The sequence below is a fragment of the Plecotus auritus genome (assembly GCF_963455305.1).
Source record: "Plecotus auritus genome assembly, chromosome: 1".
NCBI lineage: Eukaryota > Metazoa > Chordata > Mammalia > Chiroptera > Vespertilionidae > Plecotus > Plecotus auritus.
The window spans coordinates 51,920,963-51,940,977 of record NC_137770.1 but is presented as its reverse complement, the minus strand read 5'-3'; the positions used below and the strand labels follow the sequence as shown (position 1 = coordinate 51,940,977).

Sequence of the window (20,015 nt, the reverse complement as noted above, 5' to 3'; positions counted from 1 at the left end):
TCTAATTTGTATTTCTTCTAAACATATTAGTTGATATTCTGTGAGGGAAGGTTTTCCTTTCTCTCCCACTTGTTTGTTTTATTTATTAGTTATAGACTCAGATTTTTACTTTATTTTGCGATATTTTGTTATTTATTTTGAGGCTCAACAAGTCTTAGATTTGGCTAGTGGGAAACCCCTAGAGCCGTAATTTTGACATGTCCCTATTGCTCTTTGAGCTCTTTTGGCACAGCAAGATGCTCCAGGCTCATTTTGTACTCAGCCTGCCTCAGCCTTGCTTACAATCAGCCATTTCTCCAAGTAGCACTCATTTCTTTTTGTTGGGAATAAATAAATGTTTATAAACTAAGATCTCTCAGTGGATAAGAGGTAAGACAGTAGTCGGCAAACTGCGGCTCGCGAGCCATATGCGGCTCGTGAGCCGCGGTTTGCCGCTCTGTTGACTAATGAGTTTGCCGACCACTGCTGTAAGTCATTACCCTTACCCAGAAGTTTTGACTTCAGGTTAAAGACATTAGTACATTATTAAAATGTTTTTTAAGTGTTTTTCCCTAAGGCAGTGGTCAGCAAACTCATTAGTCAACAGAGCGGCAAACCGCGGCTCGTGAGCCGCATGTGGCTCGCAAGCCGCAGTTTGCCGACCACTGAGCTAAGAAATACAAATATACATGTCTATACGTGTGTGTGTGTGTGTGTGTGTGTGTGTGTATGTGTGTATGTGTATGTATAAAACCAATGGTTTATATTGATTCCAACTTCGCACTACAGATCTAGTCTTGCCCTTTTCCTTACTTGTAATGCCCTTTTCCAACACTGATAATATGGTTCCCATTATCTCCAACATATGTACTCATTTGCTCAATGCCATAATCAGAGAAAGTAGTTCCAGAACTGCTAACCCATACCACTGCAAAGAAAATGCTTATAACTAGAGGTCAGTATTTCTTTACAGTTCTTTTTGTCTGGATTCTGTCAATATATAAAGTATATGTTCAAAAGTTATTTGGGTTAGTCTCCCTCCTGTTACTACACATATTATTTATTTGACATACAGTTAAGTTCATTTGTTTGTGTTTAATTTCCATTTTAGATGTTTTTGCACATCATCCTTGCTGATTTTTATTTACTTTTTGAATATGTAAAACATTAGCATGGTTCCAAAAATGAAAACTGTATCTAGAAGTGTTACTACCCAATCCCTCCACTCATTCCCACTCACTCCTTGTAGACAACCAATTATTCTGATTTATCCTTCCTGCATTTTTTTTTTAATGAAAATATAGGAGTCTTATTTTCTCTCACAAAAGGTTGCAAGCTTAAGTATACTCTTTTGGACTTTGCTTCTTTCATTTAACAGTATATTTTGGATAGCACTAATAGTTTCATAGTAGTCCTATTTGTGGATGTGTCACAGTGAATTCAACCACTGTCCTATGTTAGGGCATTTAGGTTGTCTCCAACATATTATAGTTACAAATAATGATGCAACTGATAGCCTTATATAAATACATTTTTGTATTTTGGGTGTCATCAAGGAAGATGAAAAGTTTTAACTTTCTAATTGTATGAACAGTAATATGTAAGTGATTTTATAAGAATACTTCAAGCCCTAGCTGGTGTGATTCAATTGGTTGAACATCGTCCCAAGCATCAAAGGGTCGCTGGTTCAATAGCTGGTCAGGGCACATGCCTAGGAGGTGTGTGTAGGAGCCAAATGATTGATGTTTCTCTCTCACATCAATGTTTTTCTCTCTAAAAATCAATAAAAACATATTTTTTAAAAAGAATACTTCAAGATATTTGTCTGCCTGCTCCTGTCTTTGAGCTCTTACTGTGATCTTAAAAATGTGTTCAAGACTGCTGAAGTGAAATACTTTATTGTAATTATTTTTCTGCCTGGCCAACCTTGAAATCAGAGACCTGGAAGCGACCATGGAAACATTTTTAGTCAGTAGTAGCTAATCATATGCTCTGGATCCAGGTACATTTTAAGCAGTTGACTTTTGCTTGTACATATTCAGCAATGCTGTTTTATCACCCTCTACGCAGGCTCATCTATTTCTGGCACTTCTCTCTTTTAATTTAATTCATTTTAGGTTCCTTCATGTCATACTGTTGACTGGCTGCTCCCTGGGGTTATAGAATGGCAGTAAAATAGACAGTTTTACATAGAATAGAAATAAAGATTTGGGCACTATTTTCTCTGATAGGTTTCAGAGCATTAGGGGTATTTATAAACTGCAGATTCTCCAAGGAGTGGCATCTTAAATTGCCAGATAATTCTGCTGGCCCTCTCAGGTGGTTGATGACTTCCAGTCTTTTGTTCAAACAAGTGGGCATTGGAGTAGGAGGACTTCTTCCTACATTGCTAGATATCCACGTAAAAGATTGGTGAGCATGGCTTCCCATTAGGGGAGCCATGAATGGATTACATGTGGGTTGAGATAATAATCTCAGCCTAAGGGTGGTTAGAGCCTCCTCCAAGCAGATCACTTCTGGCCCTGAGAAGCCTCTTCAGTTTGTGTGCATATGCCATACAGATGCTATCATTTTCTGTGCATGTCCTGACATGGAAAAGGTTGAGAAAGTAGGCTAGAGCATAGTCTCAAAATTAGCCTCTAAGAGCCAAGGACATTGTCCCTTAAAGAGAAGCAGGCAATAAAGTGAAAAAGAAGAAGTGAATTATTTAGAGTAGAAGTTGGAACCTACTGTCCCTAAAAATAAGCTGATCACCCTATCTTAAATCTAGAATGTTTTGAAATCATTCCTATTTATTTCTTTGTTAAAACAAAAGTTAGAAATTTAAAAATATTTTTAAATGACTGGGCTTCTAACCTTATTGTATTGGATATTGGAATACCTAAGGTGTATTCTGATTGATCAGATTAGTGAATCATGATTTAATTTCCGAATACCTCTGAGTTCGGTATATTTCAGTATGGTTTGACACCTAAGTTGCTTCTATACTTACTTAAATGTTTCTAAACCTCCTTGCACATCTCTCAAAATTCGTTTCTATAATGCATTTGCTTCCTAAGGTGTTTATTTTACATTGCATATATAAAATTTAATGATTCTTATATTAAGGTGGTTATGGTAGTTACATCAGTTTTGAAATAAGCTTTTTAAAATATATGTTCAGCCCTAGCTGGTTTGTCTCAGAGGATAGAGCGTCAACCTGTGGACTGAGGGGTCCCAGGTTCGATTCCGGTCAAGGGCACATGCCCAGGTTGTGGGCTTGATCCACAGTAGGGGACATGCAGGAGGCAGCCAATCAATAATTCTCTCTCATCATTGATGTTTCTATCTCTCTCTCCCTTCTCCCTTCCTCTCTAAAATCAATAAAGATATATTTAAAAAAAACATATATATATATATATATATATATGTGTGTACACACACACAGTGGGGAAGGCTCTAACAATCATGGGGTGCTTTCTATTTGTTAGGCCCTTTGCTATACACTTTATATTGTTTATCTCATGAAATCATGGGGTGGCATCTTCTCCAAGGAGTGGCATCTTAAATTGCCAGATAATTCTGCTGGCCCTCTCAGGTGGTTGATGACTTCCAGTCTTTTGTTCAAACAAGTGGGCATAGGAGTAGGAGGACTTATTCCTACATTGCTAGATATCCACGTAAAAGATTGGTGAGCATGGCTTCCCATTAGGGGAGCCATGAATGGATTACATGTGGGTTGAGATAATAATCTCAGCCTAAGGGTGGTTAGAGCCTCCTCCAAGCAGATCACTTCTGGCCCTGAGAAGCCTCTTCAGTTTGTGTGCATATGCCATACAGATGCTATCATTTTCTGTGCATGTCCTGACATGGAAAAAGTTGGGGAAGGCTCTAACAATCATGGGGTGCTTTCTATTTGTTAGGCCCTTTGCTGTACCCTTTATATTGTTTATCTCATGAAATTCTTACTATAGCCATGTGAATAGAGGTGGTATTTATTCTATTCTACAGATGAGGAAGTAGACTCTGGAACAACTCCCCTAAGTTGTTAAAAGAATGGTAAAGCTAGAAGGTAAACTAAGATTGTTGGTTCTGAAGCCCATGCTTACTTCATTATATATCACATGTCCTCTACAATGCTTTTTAAAAAATCTCACTCGAGGGTATGTTCTTTTTACTGATTTTAGAGAGAGAGGAAGGGGAGAGGGGAAGAGAGAGAGAAACATCAATGTGAGAGAGAAACATTGATCAGTTGTCTCCCGAACACACTCCAATCAGGGATGAACCCATAACCTACATATGTGCCCTGACCTGGAATAGAACTCGTAACCTTTTTGGTGTATAGGACAATGCTCCAACCAACTAAACCACCTGGCTCGGGCAAGCACTGTAACATGTTTGAATCTACAGAGTAGCAGTTACATTCCTATGAGAGTAACCCATCAGTTTGGTACATTTTTGTATTAAAGAAGGAAGGAGTTCTTTTGGTAGTGTTAGAGGTCATGGGCAAGTGATCAAGGCCTCTGCTCAGTTCATTCAAAAATGAGGTGGAGCAGAATTCTGGTCAGTGTGCCCTTTGCCTACCTCCTCCTTCTGGGTCTCTGTGCAACAATTGACTGAGAGCGCGAAGAGAAAAGTGTTAGTATTTCCGCAGAAATCTTGGGATTCTGGTTTGGATGTGGGCTCTTGATCCCAGCTTCAAAGGCCTGGGGTGAGACATCACTTGGTATGATGGGGATCATGTCAGGCTGGCAGAGGAATGTGTCAGAACTCTTAGAGTAAAAATAGAATTGGAAACAGAGATGGAGTAGGATGTTCTCAACTTTTTATTCAGAGTCAGTTTTTCAAATTCAACCTTCAATAAAATCTGAGGTTTCCCAGAATGCTTCTAAAGAACATAATCTGATGACGCAAAAGGTATGAAGGGTAAGGCTTTGTAGCTTTTAATGAGAAAAGGAATTCTGCAAGTGCCAATGACCTTCTTAAGGATTTAACCCAGACTTTGGGGTTACTATAGGAATACTGTTTTTGAGATTTTGAATGTCCTTTTTACAATACCGAACAATACTTGGAGTGATGTTTGTGCTCAAGAAAGAATTATTCTTATGATAATGACAGCACATCTGGATTTGAGTTATTAAAATATTGATGGGCCACAAAAAGAGCCAGTCCAAAGGATGATAGCAGCTTAGTTGATGATAGACTGCTATGTCTTTACTCTTACTACCTCTGTTGCAGAGGGGATAGTCTAGTCTTTAAAGAGTTTTGATTCTTATGGGGTAGAAAGCCTTGAAGGTTCCCATCTTCACTTCTGAACAACAGTGGCAATCATTCCAGTGAGTTGTTGGTGAGGGTGAGTGGTTAATGCTGTATTACTGATATCCCTCCTTCTACAGGTGGTATTCTGGTTTATCTGTTGCTTCATAACAAGCTATCCTACATTTTAGTGATTTAAAACAACCATTTGATTTTGCTTATGATTTTCTGGGTCAGGAATTCAGAAAGAATTTAGCTGGTGTTGCATCAGCTGGAGTACCCATGACTGGAGTGCCTGGGGCTGGAACATCCTCTTCCAAGATGGCTTCTTAATTCGCATATCTGGAGCCTCTGTGCACCCTGGTCTCTGTCTCTGTCTTTCTCCCTTTCCCAGTCTCCCCCACCCTGAAAAATGTCATATTCTCCAAGGTCTCTCCATGAGGTTTGGGCTTCTTATAATATGTTGGTTCAGGGTGATCAGACTTCTTATATGGTGGTTGGCTTCTCTAAGAGCTAGCCTCCCAAGCAATAGGAAGAGGAAGCTGTTAGTTTCTTAAGGCCTGGACCAGCAAATTGACACAGAGTAACTTCTGCCATTCAGTTGGCCAGGGCAGTTCCAGAGCCTGCCCCATACAAGGAATGCAGACGAAGACCTGCCTCATTCAGAAGAATGTCAAAGAATTTGTCGCTATCTTTAATCTATCAGAGGGCCATTAAATGGAAAGAGAATGGTTATGGGAAATACTGAACTGTGACTTCACCAGAAAACAATTTACTTATCTAATGATTCAGGAGAAATTGATTGCTAGCCTTGAATAAGAATGGGACTGAGGCAAGAGGGAGCTGCCAGAAGGAGGAAGGTGGAAAATATTCTCATTGGGACAAAAGAGAAAGACAACCAAGATAAACTTTGCGTCATAATTGCCCTCCTTGCCTTAGTTGTGAATTCTTGCTTCCATGATCTTGGCCTTGAGTCCAAACCTCTACTTCCAACCATTTTGAATTTGGTGCTCATGCTTGGTCTCTTCCTCCTGCCTTATTTAAACCTCTGCTTAGCTTCCCAAGCTCTACTTTGGATCATCCTTTGGCCCTGGGCACCTTCTGTTGCTTTTAAAGAGAAATCTCCTGTTTCCCTATTCCTGGGAATTCCTGGGAACCCAATGCCCAGCAGGGGGGTGGGGGGTGCAACAGACTGATTTTGGCTGCACTCTGGCAGCTTTGGCACCTTTGGCAGTTACTTAGTATAGCTGGATTTCTTCTTTTCTAGACTACATTACGGGCCAGTTCCTTCCCTCCCTCTCTCCCTCTCTCTCCCTCTCTCTCTCTGTGTCTCTTCACTTGAGGATATGTTTCTTATCGATTTTAGAGAGAGATGAAGGGAGACAGAAACATCAATTGATGGGTTGCCTCATGCATGTGCTCCCACTGGGGACTGAACCTGCAACCTGGGTATATGTGCCCTATCCTCCAATTTCAAGAAGACTAACACTTTTACTATTGATACTTTTATGTGGTGTGTGTGTGTGTGTGTGTGTGTGTGTGTGTGTTAAATAACAGCTGCAAAAATTTTGTTTTCATCAAATTTTTACAAACGCACTGAGTTGTAATCTTGGATTTTGATTTAACTTATCACTCATGCTTAATTTAGAGTAAGTTCTTTCATTAGGACAACTTGAATACCAGTATCGTTAAATTTAAGGCATTTAAAATTTATTTTTATTATAAAAGAAGTATTTTTTTCTGAAAAAATTCAAACAGTATAGTTGAAAGGTGGTCCGTGTGCCTGTAATCCTCCATCTCATTCCTTTTATTTAATTGTTCATAATTACTATATACCTCCCAGATTTTTAAAAAATGTATATAAAGGTATGTAATTATATATATATATGTATATATATATATATATATATATATATGTATGTATATATATACACACATACACACACACACAGAGAGAAACACAGAGAATGGGATCTTTTTAAAACTAAAATGATTGCAAACACTGAGTTTGAGTTCCAATTCTGTCACTAACTTAGCAAGTTACATAACTTCTCTTTGACTTGTAAACATGCCAAATAACAATATGCACCTCACTGGATTGTAAAGGATTAAATGAAGTAATAGTCATAAAGTGGATGCAATAGTACTTAGCACATAGTATGTACTAAACAAACATTACCTAGGTAAAAAAGAATTTACTTAGTAAGAAACGCATATTATGGGTGTTTTCTTATGGATTGCTGATATTTTAGAGTGTTGAACTTCAACAATTCTGCATGCTTTGGTGGGGATGTTCTGAGCTTTACTGTTGTAGCAGCATGTTTGCCTATGATGGTTTTGAACAGTGATTCCACACACTTCCCACCCCACATTTGCAGTGAGTTGCTGTTACTGATGGGCAATGTGGTGGAATATGTTTGCTTCTCGGGGGTGGTGGGAGGCAGGAAAAAAAAGCTGAAAAAACAAAAAGCTGTTGGTTTAGAAAATTACACTACATTAGCAATTTTTTTTTTGTTAAGCCTTTAAGGAAAAGTAGGTGAAAAGTAGAATTGAAAAAAAATTTATAGGAGATGACATGATTGTTTCATCTATTTTTTGCCTTACGTTCTTTGAATAGTTTTATGATTAGAAGGGACATGCTCATCACCTAACTACAATGAAGAAATAGACCCAGAGAGTAGTGATGTTCTCAGTTCTATAGCTAGTAATGGAAGAGCCAGGACTAAAATCCAGGTCATCAGATCCTTACCTTTTGCATTCCTTAGAAGATAAAGGTAACTGTTCAATAATGGATGCACTATAAATGGCTTGCCTGTTAGTGCTGTGTACTTGAACTGTTTTCTGTGTAGAGACAGTGACTAAGTTGTATCATAAACCTTAAGTGCATCATATTTTATAAATTTTTTTTAGAATTCCAGGAGAATCCTTGATAGGCCTTGAATATCAAATGTAGTCTATATTACTAGGTTCTATATAGTGAATACGAAGGATTTTGAAGATTATTGGTTATGTGGAAAGAGTCTTATATTTGGTGTCAATGCCATTTTGTCTTATGAACTGTTTTTCTCCTGAATACAACCTGAAAATATTCCTGTATAAATAGGCTCCTTTAAGCGCGAACTCCCTAGTTTTCTGCCCTTCTTTCTCGATTGATAAAGGAGCAGACTACGATTTCCTTTCCTAGGACTAGCAGGCCGGAAAACCACCTTGGTTTCTAGATCCCTTGGATGCCTTCCCTCTGCCTCTGTGCCCCATCAGTTCTCACCTCCTGGTTCCCAAGAGGATTAACATTTGGGGGGCTTTAGGAAGAAGACCTGAGAGTGAGCAGGTTTTAGAGGCCTGTGCTCCTCCACCCTTCTGCCCACACTGCATGTGTTAACAGCTTCTACCTTCTGGAATGGCCTTAGGAGAGGATCAAGATTCTCCATTTCCTCCAAAGAGGCCTGCTGACACCTTGCAGAGCTTGTGGCTGGGGTGAGAAGTGGGCCAGAGGAAGGTTCTGCAGCCGTACCTGAAGGAGAATGGTGGAGGGAGCCTAGGTAGTGCCAACCTTCAGGCTGAGATATCCAGAGACTGAGAGAAGAGACACTGAACTTGGGGTTGAAAGAATTGAAGCCAATGAGAGATTGCTGGAGGAGGGAGTAACTTTAAAGAAATTTTATAATCTCCGTGAAAGAAGACAAGACTCCCTTTATGAGATCCAATGACCCTGCTGTGGCTACGTGGAACAGTGTGAGAAATACACTGCAAATTCAAATGACTTTGAAATGTAATTAGGTGTAATAAAAAGAGCACAAATTCTCAGACTTATCTTTTGAACATCTACAACTTTCCATCCATAGTACTCTCTTTCTCTCAAATACTAGCACTTACAAATTTTAAAATAAACTTTCAGTTTAATATTTTTATGTCATACTGAATAGATAATAAATTTAGAGCTTAAAATATTTTAGGGATTATGATTTTATTCTATCATATATTTATAAAAATTCAGTTACGTTATGGTTCATTTAGAGTTTTACAGAAGAGCCTGGGTTCCTCTAATACTGTTCCCATGGGGAAACAGGTTCATCCTACAGATAAACTTTTGAACTCATCTGTCTATAAATTGAAACTACCTTGTTATATTATTTCCCCTTAAGGTGATTAAAATAAATGACTTTAAGATTATATGTATCTTTTATTCATGCTATGACCTGTTCTATATATAATTATTGAGAATTTGGTTAATTTAAAGCCAGTATTTTTTATTCTATTTTATAATTGTCTTTATTACATTAAGGGTTCTTAATTTGGATAAAGTGTGTATAGACAGAGTGAATATTCCCCAAAACAATGCAATATATGGCTTTATAATGCCTATCATACCTTATTTTCTATAACTCTTAGCCTTCAGATGTTTTTTCCAGTGTGGAAGTATTAAGCTTTCAGAGGACTATCCTTTAAATAGCCAAGACCAACTCCCTTACTCTCTTATTAAGCCTTAATAAGTCTTCACTCTCTTATTATAAATGTTTATGATAGAAGAAATTGGGTATCTTGATTCAGAATGTCTTTTTTGAGATTTATTAAAAGGTATAGTCATTTGTTCCAATGTTTTTGAAAGTCAATATTCTCTTTTATTGTCACTCCTCTTTCCTGTCTTAAATACCTACTTACTTATTTATCTACTTATATGAATTGCACCTCAATAAAATAAATATAACAACCCTTTCAAAGTGCACAATTCAGTGACGCTTTGTAAATCTACAACCTATCTAGTTTCTAGTTTCAAGACATTTTCATCACCCCAAAATAAACCTCAGACCTATTAAACAGTTACTCCTCATTCCTTCCTCCCCTCAGCCTTAGTGTACTTTTTTAAAAACTTGAAATTAAGAAATTGAAATATTAATAAAACTTTATTCTAGACTAGTAATTCTATACTAGATTTAGAATACGTTGTTCTAAATTCAAAAGCATGAAGAAATGCATTCAGCCCCACCAGTGTGGCTCAGTGGTTGAGTGTGGACCTATGAGCCAGGAGGTCACAGTTCAATTCCTGGTCAGGGCATATGCCCGGATTGCAGGCTCACTCCCCAGCAGGGGGTGTGCAGGAGGCTGCCAATCAATGACTCTCATCATTGATGTTTCTATCTTTCTCTCCCTCACCCTTCCTTTCTGAAATCAATAAAAATATATTTTTTAGAAGAAATGCATTCAATATACCGATAGTGCAACAATCTATATCAGCTGTCCTCAAACTTTTTAAACAGGGAGCCAGTTCACTGTCCCTCCTATAGTCTGGAGGGCCGGACTATAGTTTTAAAAAAAAACTATGAACAAATTCCTAGGTGCACTGCGGGCCCGGGACGAGTCGGCTGCTAAGCAGGACAGGCAGTGGCATCCCGCAGGCCAGATAAATGTCCTCAGCAGGCCACGTGTGGCCCGCGGGCCGTAGTTTGAGGACCCCTGATCTATATATATAAAAGACTAATATACTAAGTGTCTGTCTGACTGGTAGCTATAATGTGCACTGACCACCAGGGGACAGACGCTCAATGCAGGAGCTGCCATGACACACACTGGCCATTTAAAGAGAAACGGCACTGCGGACCTGGTGCCCACCAAGCAACACTCGGCTTCCTGCAAGTGGGACACAGGCACTGCCACCACTCCGGAGTGATAGCCCACCAAATTGCAGCTGACTCTGCTGAGACCCCATGGCGCAAAATGCAGCCCACAGCCCAGCCCAGACACGGTGGTAGTGGGCGCTGGGTAATGATGTCACGTAGTAACGCCCGGCTTCCTCTCCCTACTGATAGGCCATTTAATAATAAATGGCACGGCAGACCTGGTGCCCACAAAGCAACACTCGGCTTCCCCCAAGTGGGACACAAGCCCCACCACCACCCTAGAGCGACACTCCACCAAATCATAGCCAATGTGGCCGAGACCCCATGGCACAAAATGTGGCCCACAGCCCAGCCCAGCCCAGAAATGGTCACTGTGGGCGCTGGGTAATGACATCACATAGCAATGCCCAGCTTCCTCTCTCAAGCTATTAGACTCCTTGGAGTTTCTTCAGCCCAGGAACACGAATTGCTTTATACCCAGGTGCAAACATTTTATACTTTAACCAAATGTCTATGTAGCGTTTTCCCATGCTTCATCTCATTTGATCTTCACCGAAGTCCTGGAGTAGGTAGATAGGAGACTTGGTGGAATCCTATTTTCTTTTTATTAGCCAGAAAACGGAGATTTAGAAAGTTTAGAAACTAGATTCGACTGAAAAGAACTGGTGGACCTTGAAAATGACTTCAGGTTTTCTCATTGTGCAGAATATAGTCAAACACTGCTGCAGTTAAATATTTTACCCTTTGTTCTCCCTGCGTGATCTACAATAATAATCTGCTTTGTGTTGATATTTACTGTTGTGTTGCTGACAATTACCTGAAAGAGAAGTTGGGGTGCTTCACTGGGCTGGAAAAAGGTTAGCCAAATCAGAAAGCGGGTCTAATTAAGGAAGTTTATTCTATATCTATAAAAGGCTAAGTTGACTCTTGCATGCGCGATACATATAAAGCTCTCGCTGGTGCCAATCGCACATATTTCGATCTGCCATTGTAGATCGTGAATTTGGTTGACACTTCTATTATAGAGAAAGAGCAAATAGCGATATTAAAATATTTCTTCTAATGAATTTTCTTTTTTTTCTTTTTTTTAAATATATTTTATTGATTTTTTACAGAGAGGAAGGGAGAGGGATAGAGAGTCAGAAACATCGATGAGAGAGAAACATCGATTGGCCACCTCCTGCACACCCTCCACTGAGGATGTGCCCGCAACCAAGGCACATGCCCTTGACCGGAATCGAACCTGGGACCCTTCAGTCCGCAGGCCGACGCTCTATCCACTGAGCCAAACCGGCCAGGGCTCTAATGAATTTTCTTACAATGTGCATAAATTCGTGCACCGGGCCACTAGTCTATATATATATATAAAAGGCTAAGCAACCAGCTGACTGGCCGGTAGGTATGATGCACACTGACCACCAGGGGGCAGATGCTCAACGCAGGAGCTGCCGAGCTCCAGTGACTTGGCAGCGGCACTTTTCGGGTGACGCACCCTGGGACCAGAGAGGAGGGAGCCCGATTCCTCGCTGGGCCCCGCGATTCCACCTTCGACCATGGGTTATGTTGTTGTTGGGGCACTGTCAGCCCCGAATCTGGTTTACTGCTGAGCTGCTGTGACTTGGCAGCGGTGGTTCTCGGGTGACGCACCCCAGAACCAGAGAGGAGGGAGCCCAATTCCTCACGGGGCTGCACGATTCCACCTTTGGCCATGGGTTATGTTGTTGCTGGGGCATTGTTGGCCCTGATTCTGATTTACTGCACACTTGCATTTGCGTTCCACACCCTGTATGACAGCAACTTTGCAGAGTGCCCTCTCGCACTCTGGGACCCCTCGAGGGATGTTGGAGAGCCGGTTTCGGCCGATCCTGAGGGCCAGGCTGAGGGATCCCACCTGCCAGAGGGATCCTGCTTACTCCGCAGATGCCCTTTGAGCCATGGTGCCACCCGAGGTGTGGCTGCCCAGGGAGGGACTGCTGTAGGTTGGTTCCAGGGCATGTCTGGCTCGTCTTGCCCAGTCCTGCCCTGCCAGCCACCTTCTAATTAATTTCCTTTCAATGTGCACGAATCCATGCACTGGGCCACTAGTTAGATTATAAAATTTTATGTACTGTGTGTTTATTTACAACTATAAGGGCAGGAAAGGAACACTTGGTAGGAAACACATCAAAGTAATAGTGATTTAGCTGTAGACTTCTTTCCCTTCATTTAAAATAATTAAAAAATATTTCATTATTAAAAAGAACTCTAGGTAGTTAAAAAATTGGGCCCATAGTTACTATTATAACAATTATAATTACATGAGGATAATATTAAACTTCAACAGTTATTTTTTCCCAAATTGAGTTACAGGGTTTCTTACTATTCACTAAGAGAGAGAGAGAAAAAAAAAAGGAGATTTGCTGTAGGAACAAAACTGTAATATTTGTAGTTTTTCAATTCTGCAAATTATATCTCAAACCATGAATATGTAAGCTATTTTCTAATTTCTTTTTCTTTTATTTTTTAAAATATATTTTTATTGATTTCAGAAAGGAAGGAAGAGGGAGAGAGAGATTCAAACATCAGTGACGAGAGAGAATCATTGATTGGCTGCCTCCTGCACACCCCCTACTGGGGATTGAGCCTGCAACCCAGGCATGTGCCCTTAACCGGAATCAAACCTGGGACTCTTCAGTCCACAGGCTGACGCTCTATCCACTGAGCCAAACCAGGTAGGGCTATTTTCCTTCTTAAAAATATACATTTTAGGACTTTCTATTCAAACTATAAATACATCATCTTCTTGTTGATACAAATCCAGTACCACAGGAGTGTACAAATGAAAAGCCAACAGTCTCCCTCCACAAACAGTTTTCTCATGTACCTGCCTAAAATAATTGTTAGCAGTTTGGCAGGTATCCTTCTTAGCCTTTCTGTCATGTAGCTTACAAAAACATAACAAAATTGGACCCAACTGAGTAAAAAACTCAGATACCTTTAGGATGGCGCTGGCAATTAATGTAAATATGTGAGTTACCCTAAAGAAAGGTAGGGCCTTTGGCTAACTGGAAAGGGATTTTACATTCAAAGCGTTCATATTCAAGAATAAATAGGTTAGAGCTCTGGCCCATGTGTGGCTCTGCTGGTTGAGCATCATCCAGTGCACCAGGAGGTTGCTGGTTCAATTCCCAATCAAGAGCACATGCCAGGGTTGTGGCTTGATCCCTGTTGGGGTGCATGCAGGAGAGAGCCATTAATGTTGTGCTCTCACAAAGATGTTTCTCTCTCTCTCTTGTTTTTTTCTCTCTCTAAATATCAATATAAAACTATTAAAGAAATAGTTAGAGCCCTGTTGGTCAGAATATCACTGTGCTCTTTTATTCTTCCTTGTCCACTCCACTCCTCCCAGACAAATATAGAATGACCATATGTCATAGATTTATTTAACTCACTATTAGGGAAACAGCAGGATGGTAAAGCTGATTCCAGAAGTATTTGAGGAATTGAGTGTATGTTGACACTAAAGAAAGAACATTTAAATAAATTGCTCAACTAGGTACAAAATTGGTTCATGTCCTACAGGGTAGTAAAACCTTTGGATTCCGTTGGACAGAAATTATCTCCACTGAATAAAAATCTACAAATTTGCCTTAACTTAATAGAATTTGGTTTCTAATCTATAGAACCAGGTCAGACAATCTATAATAATAAAAGTGTAATATGCTAATTAGACCAGACGGCCGAACGACCTTCCGGACGACTTTCCAGATGAAGCCAGGGTTGCGAGGGCCAAGCCCCTTGCATGAATTTCATGCATTCGGCCTCTAGTGGTACTATAATAAAATATCTTTAGGAGAACCTATTAAAAATGTTTCATTATACATTTGAAGGGTTTACAGTTCTTGATTCACCTTATTCTCCGTTTTGGGTAATTTTTCTTCTTTTTTTTGTTTTGTTAATCCTCACCTGAGGATATTTTTTCCATTGATTTTTAGAGAGAGTAGAAAGGAGGGGGAGAGACAGAGAGAGAGAAATATTGATGTGAGAGAGACACATCGATTGGTTGCAGGATTGAGCCCGCAACCAAGGTACTTGTTCTTGACCGGAATCAAACCAGGGACCCTTCAGTCCTCTGGCCAATGATCTATCCACTGAACCAAACCAGCTAGGTCTGGTTAATTTTTCTTAACAGTGAGAAAGACCTGTTGTAATGGATGATAAGGCAAGAGCAGTAAGGTAGGGACCAGGTTTTGAAGAGCTTGGTATTTTAAACTAAGAAATTTAAACTTTCTTTCAACAAATGTTTATTACTATTTTTTTAATTCTTTATTGTTGAAAGTATTACATATGCCTCCTTTTTCTTCCATTGACCTCTCCTAGCCTGCTCCCACCTCCCAGCACAGGCCCTGACCCTCCTATTGTCTGTGTCCATTGGTTATGCTTATATGCATGCATACAAGTCTTTTGGTTGATCAACAAATGTTTATTGAACACATGTTATATGCCACACAATGGATTTACTATAATCCTGAGTGTGTGGCTGTGCTGTGCTGCCCCTCCCATGCTCCTAGGAGGCTAACTAGTGGTTCTCAAGGGGTTGTATTATTAGGCAGTTATATGGGAAGCTGCTTTTCTCAAAATACACGTTCTTTCTGCCTCAGTAGAACATAGGTTTTGAAAATCTTCCCAGGTGATTTTTATATCCCTTCCCTTTTGAAAATCATTGTTATGTTTATTGGGCTTTTTGGAAAAAAATTGAATAAACAGCAAGTAAAATTGTAATTAATATTTAAAAAATATTCATAACCCTGTTAGCCTTCCCCACTCCATAATACTTAAACTAAAATAATTAATGTTCTGATTACACTCTCAGCAAGAATTATATGCAGTTGTCATATTTAGAGTTATATTTTATGTAACTGAGACATTGATTTGGGGAAGAATTGGGTTTAGTGCTCCTAACTGTATACTTAGGTTATGCCTTTACTAAATAAACTGAAAGTTGTCTTTTATAATAGTACTAGTGGCCTGGTGCATGAAATTCGTGCACATTAAATGGGGATTAATTAGAGGAAATATTTTAATATTGCTATTTGCCCTTTCTCTATAATAGAAGTGTCAGAGATGAAAGAAAATTAGTAAAATGTATATGAAAATCTTCCTCCTGTCAGAGTCTGGGGCGAACCACAGGACCCAGAGTCAAGTCCCCGCCCACCCACCTGTGCCTAAAAATTGCACGAGACCCAAACCCGGCTGGCCCCTCCCCCATTGGGCTAGATCCAGACCTGGCCGGTCCCACCCTTGTCAAGCCCCACCGGGCAGGGCGTGCAGCCTCAGGTCCCCTGGCCTGGCGCTGGGGTGGGGGGCGCAGCCTGAGGTCCCCTGTCAAGCCCTGCTGGGCAGGGGGTGCGGCCTCAGGTCCCCTGGCCTGGTGCCAAGGCGGAGGGCGCGACTTGAGGTTCCCCCAGCCTGGCACCAGGGTGGGGTCGTGGCCTGAGGTCCCCCGTCAAGCCCCACAGGGGCTGTGGGGGGGGGGGGGGCGCAGCCTCAGGTCCCTGCTGATTGCTCATTAAGGCTTGTTACAGAAACCTTGCCTCCGCTGTGGGCGCAGCTGTCTTGTGTTACGGAAACCCCCGCCTCCGCTGTGGGCGCCGCCATATTTGTGGTGGAGTGACAGTCAATTTGCATATTCCCTCTTTATTATATAGGATGTGATCTACATGGCAAAGATGTGATTAAATATTAGACTTAAAATGCTTTTAATGAAAGATAAATTTAAAATTTTAAAAATGCTATGAGAAAATAGACTATCAATTTTGTCAGAGACTGGTAAAAGAAATAAGTAATAAAGGAAAAAAGTAAATATGTATTTAGTAATTAAACTATTTGAGTCAACAATTAAAATGAGCAACTGCTGAGTATGTGCATTTACATTCTTCTCAGTAGAAGTAATTAGGCTGTCTCTGTGTCAGTGCTCTCACAGGGCAGGGATCTGTGAGCTCAGTACACCTATGCTGCCATGGAATTCACAACTGAATCATAGGGTATGACATTACAGATTAGGGGAGAAATTGAAAATTAACATGTACAATTGGTATATTGTGTATTTTTCTTTTTATTAGTGTGCCGATCCAACAAAAGCCCATGGGTCTGTTTGACTTGTTCAAGTGTCCACTGTGGAAGGTAGGTGACATACTTATTACTTGGCTTCCCTACTTGCATTTTTCAGTTTGCCTTTAAGCTTCATGTTAATGGTTTATTGATTTGGATTTATCACCATTGCTTAATCATAATGTGTAATTCTCTGTAGAGTTTATCTGTCCCCATAGAATCTGTTGGGGTTTTTTTCCCCAGTGGTACAACTAAGGAAAATCTAGCGGGGGGAACCCTTTATATTGATACTCAGAATTCATTTGATGATCAAGATAACCTAAACCTAGTAATATTTGATTGAAAAGATGATATATGGGAACTTTGAAATCTATATATATAAAAGCCTAATATGCAAATTGTCCCCACGGGAGTTCGACTGGGAGACTGATCGCTCGCTATGACATATGTTGACCACCAGAGGGTGGCGCAGAAGGAAGGAAGGAAGGCCCCAGCCAGCAGTTGGCAGCCAGGGAAGGGAGGCCCCGGCTGGCAGCCAACAGATGGGGAAGGTAGGCCCCAGCTGGCATCTGGGGAAGGGAGGCCCCAGCTGGCAGCTGGAAGGCCCTGATCCACCCTGATCGCTGGCCAGGCCTAAGGACCCTACCCGTGCACTAATTTTGTGCACCGATCCTCTAGTATTTTAATAAAAGTTTACCTCATGGTTGTTTTTTAAACCTTTTATTAGGGTGAATTTAAACATACACAAAAGTAGAGAGAGAGTATAATTGAACCCCATATTTTCATCACCCAGCTTCAACAATCATCAGCACATGGCCTAGCTTGTTTTACCTATTACCTACCCCATCTCCACCTAATTTACTGACTTTTGATTCAAATTCCAGGTATTACATAATTCTTCTGAAGAAGAAAAAAAAAAAGGAAAAGCAACACAAATATTTACAGCTAAAGGAATTTTCTTGAAAATGTTCTCACTGTGGAGTTCATAGTTAATTTCTAAGATGTATCAAATGTTTCATTGTTACATTAAGATATTTTTGTTTTCCAGGGACCTAATTCCCCACCCCCACCCCATCCCGGTTCAAGCCTGAGTTTCCTCCCAGTTCTTGGTTTTAAAATGATGTTACTGAAATACTTGAGTAACTCTTTTCTTTTGACACAAACTCAAATAAATATCAACCTTTGTGTTCTTTTAGCCTGGCAGTAGCACATTTATATCTATTGTTCTTGTAGCTTAAAAAAATCCACTTTGAATTTGCTTCAGAGTTAAAAGCTTAGCAGCAGGGGATGGGAAATTATACTAAGTCACACAGACTGAAATCTTTATCATATTTATTAGGACTGTTTCCCCATTGTTATTTTAAAACCCTCATTGCATGAAGAGAGCATCTTTGTTCAGTTAACTTTTGATTTTTTACATTTTGAGCCCTGAAATTTAGTATTTTTTTTCCATGTACACTTAAGAGTACCTTTGGAAAATGTTAACTGCATATCTTTCTTAATTTTGGCTGTTGTGGTTTTGAAATCTCTAGGATTTGGGGAACCTGAAAATACTTTGTACAGATAACACTTTTTTAAAACAGAAGAAATGTACAAGCACTTAAATTCTGCACTTGAAGAGACAGATTCCTCTCCTAGATTTTGAGAGGTGAGAATTATAATGCAATAAAATTTATATAGTTCTGTTCTCCAGTTGTCTCATAGTGCTCTACAACTTAAATCTTGAAGGTCATATGCCAACAAGAAGACCAGACAAACTAAAAAATTGGAGATATTAATGTTCTTAATAGCAAGCAATAAACAATTCTTTAAGCAGGTTTTGAGAAAATAAATTGAAAATTTTCTAGACTATGCAGGTAGTCTGTTTCCACTTGCAAGCAATCTTAAATTTAAACATTTTATATAGTTTCAGAAAAATATGATTAAGTAGATTAAACAGATGAGAGTAGCCTGCATTTGGATTTTCATTTTACATAGCTGATTGGTTAATTCCCTTTTATTATGTGTTGATTGCCACGGATTCTGATTTTAGTAATTTTAGACCACTTGTCTGTAGGGAAGTCTAAAATTGAATATTTTTTCAACTAGGAAACATAGTTTATCAGCATATTTGAGTTATATATTTATTGGTATTCATAACACCATGCCATTTAAGTTATCTAAAAAAATTTTGTGCTTGTTGTTAGAAATGTGTGACATATATTGACATTTTCCTTTTTAGACCAAATTGCCTAGTTAAAATCTAAAACTGGTTGAGGGAAATACTTATTTTTATATTAGCCATTTTTTTATACAAAACTGTTAACAACTGACTGATGTATTTGAGTATTAGCCAAAACATTGCCAATCTTAATACTGGCAGTAATACACTTCTTACTTTATCACTGACATTTACACTAATCATTTAAACATACTATATAATAAAAGCCTAATATGCTAAGTGTCCGGTCAACCAGCCAGCCATTCAACCCATCAAAGCGTAATATGCCAATGATATGCTAAGGCCGCTCAGCCTCTCGCTATGACATGCTCTGACCACCAGGGGCAGACGCTCTGACCAGTAGATTAACTTGCTGCTGGGGTCTGGCCGTTTGGGACTGAGCGAGACGGAATGGACATGCCCTGGAGCCCTCCTGTGGTCCCTCCCTGGCTGGCCAACCTCCTGAGTCCCTCCCCAGCCCTGATCATGCACCAGTGGGGTCCCTCGGCCTGGCCTGCGCCCTCTCGCAATCTGGGACCCCTCAGGGGATGTCGGAGACCCTGTTTCAGGTCTGTCCCACAGGCCAGGCCGAGGGACCCCACTGGTGCACAAATGCGTGCACCGGGCCTCTAGTCTGTTTGGAGACCACAGTGTGGTGGCTAGATGAACCGTGTGTACAATGTACAGATAATCAGTTTTCAAAGACTTCAAGTAGTAATGCCTTTATTATTATTGTTTAGTATTACCTTTTCTTTGATTTCAAAGGTACTCATAAATACTATTCTTTTCATGGCACAGAATAAATATATATAAACATTAGAATTTGAGCTGATTAGTTATTAAGCCTGTATTACACCTTGGTGTTTACCTTTTTAATTAAATATTGGCTGTTTCTT

At 39.9% G+C, this 20,015-nt stretch overlaps 1 protein-coding gene across 3 annotated transcripts in view; it reads left to right on the top strand.

The window, feature by feature from the left end:
- The window catches only part of USP3 (ubiquitin specific peptidase 3), a 112,573-nt gene that overhangs the window by 17,916 nt on the left and 74,642 nt on the right, over window positions 1-20,015 (top strand). For all 3 annotated transcript variants that reach the window (XM_080659775.1, XM_080659776.1, XM_080659777.1), the window contains exon 2: window positions 16,931-16,991. In XM_080659775.1, coding sequence (XP_080515901.1) covers window positions 16,931-16,991 — 61 coding nt within the window. The remainder of the gene's footprint in view (window positions 1-16,930; window positions 16,992-20,015) is intronic.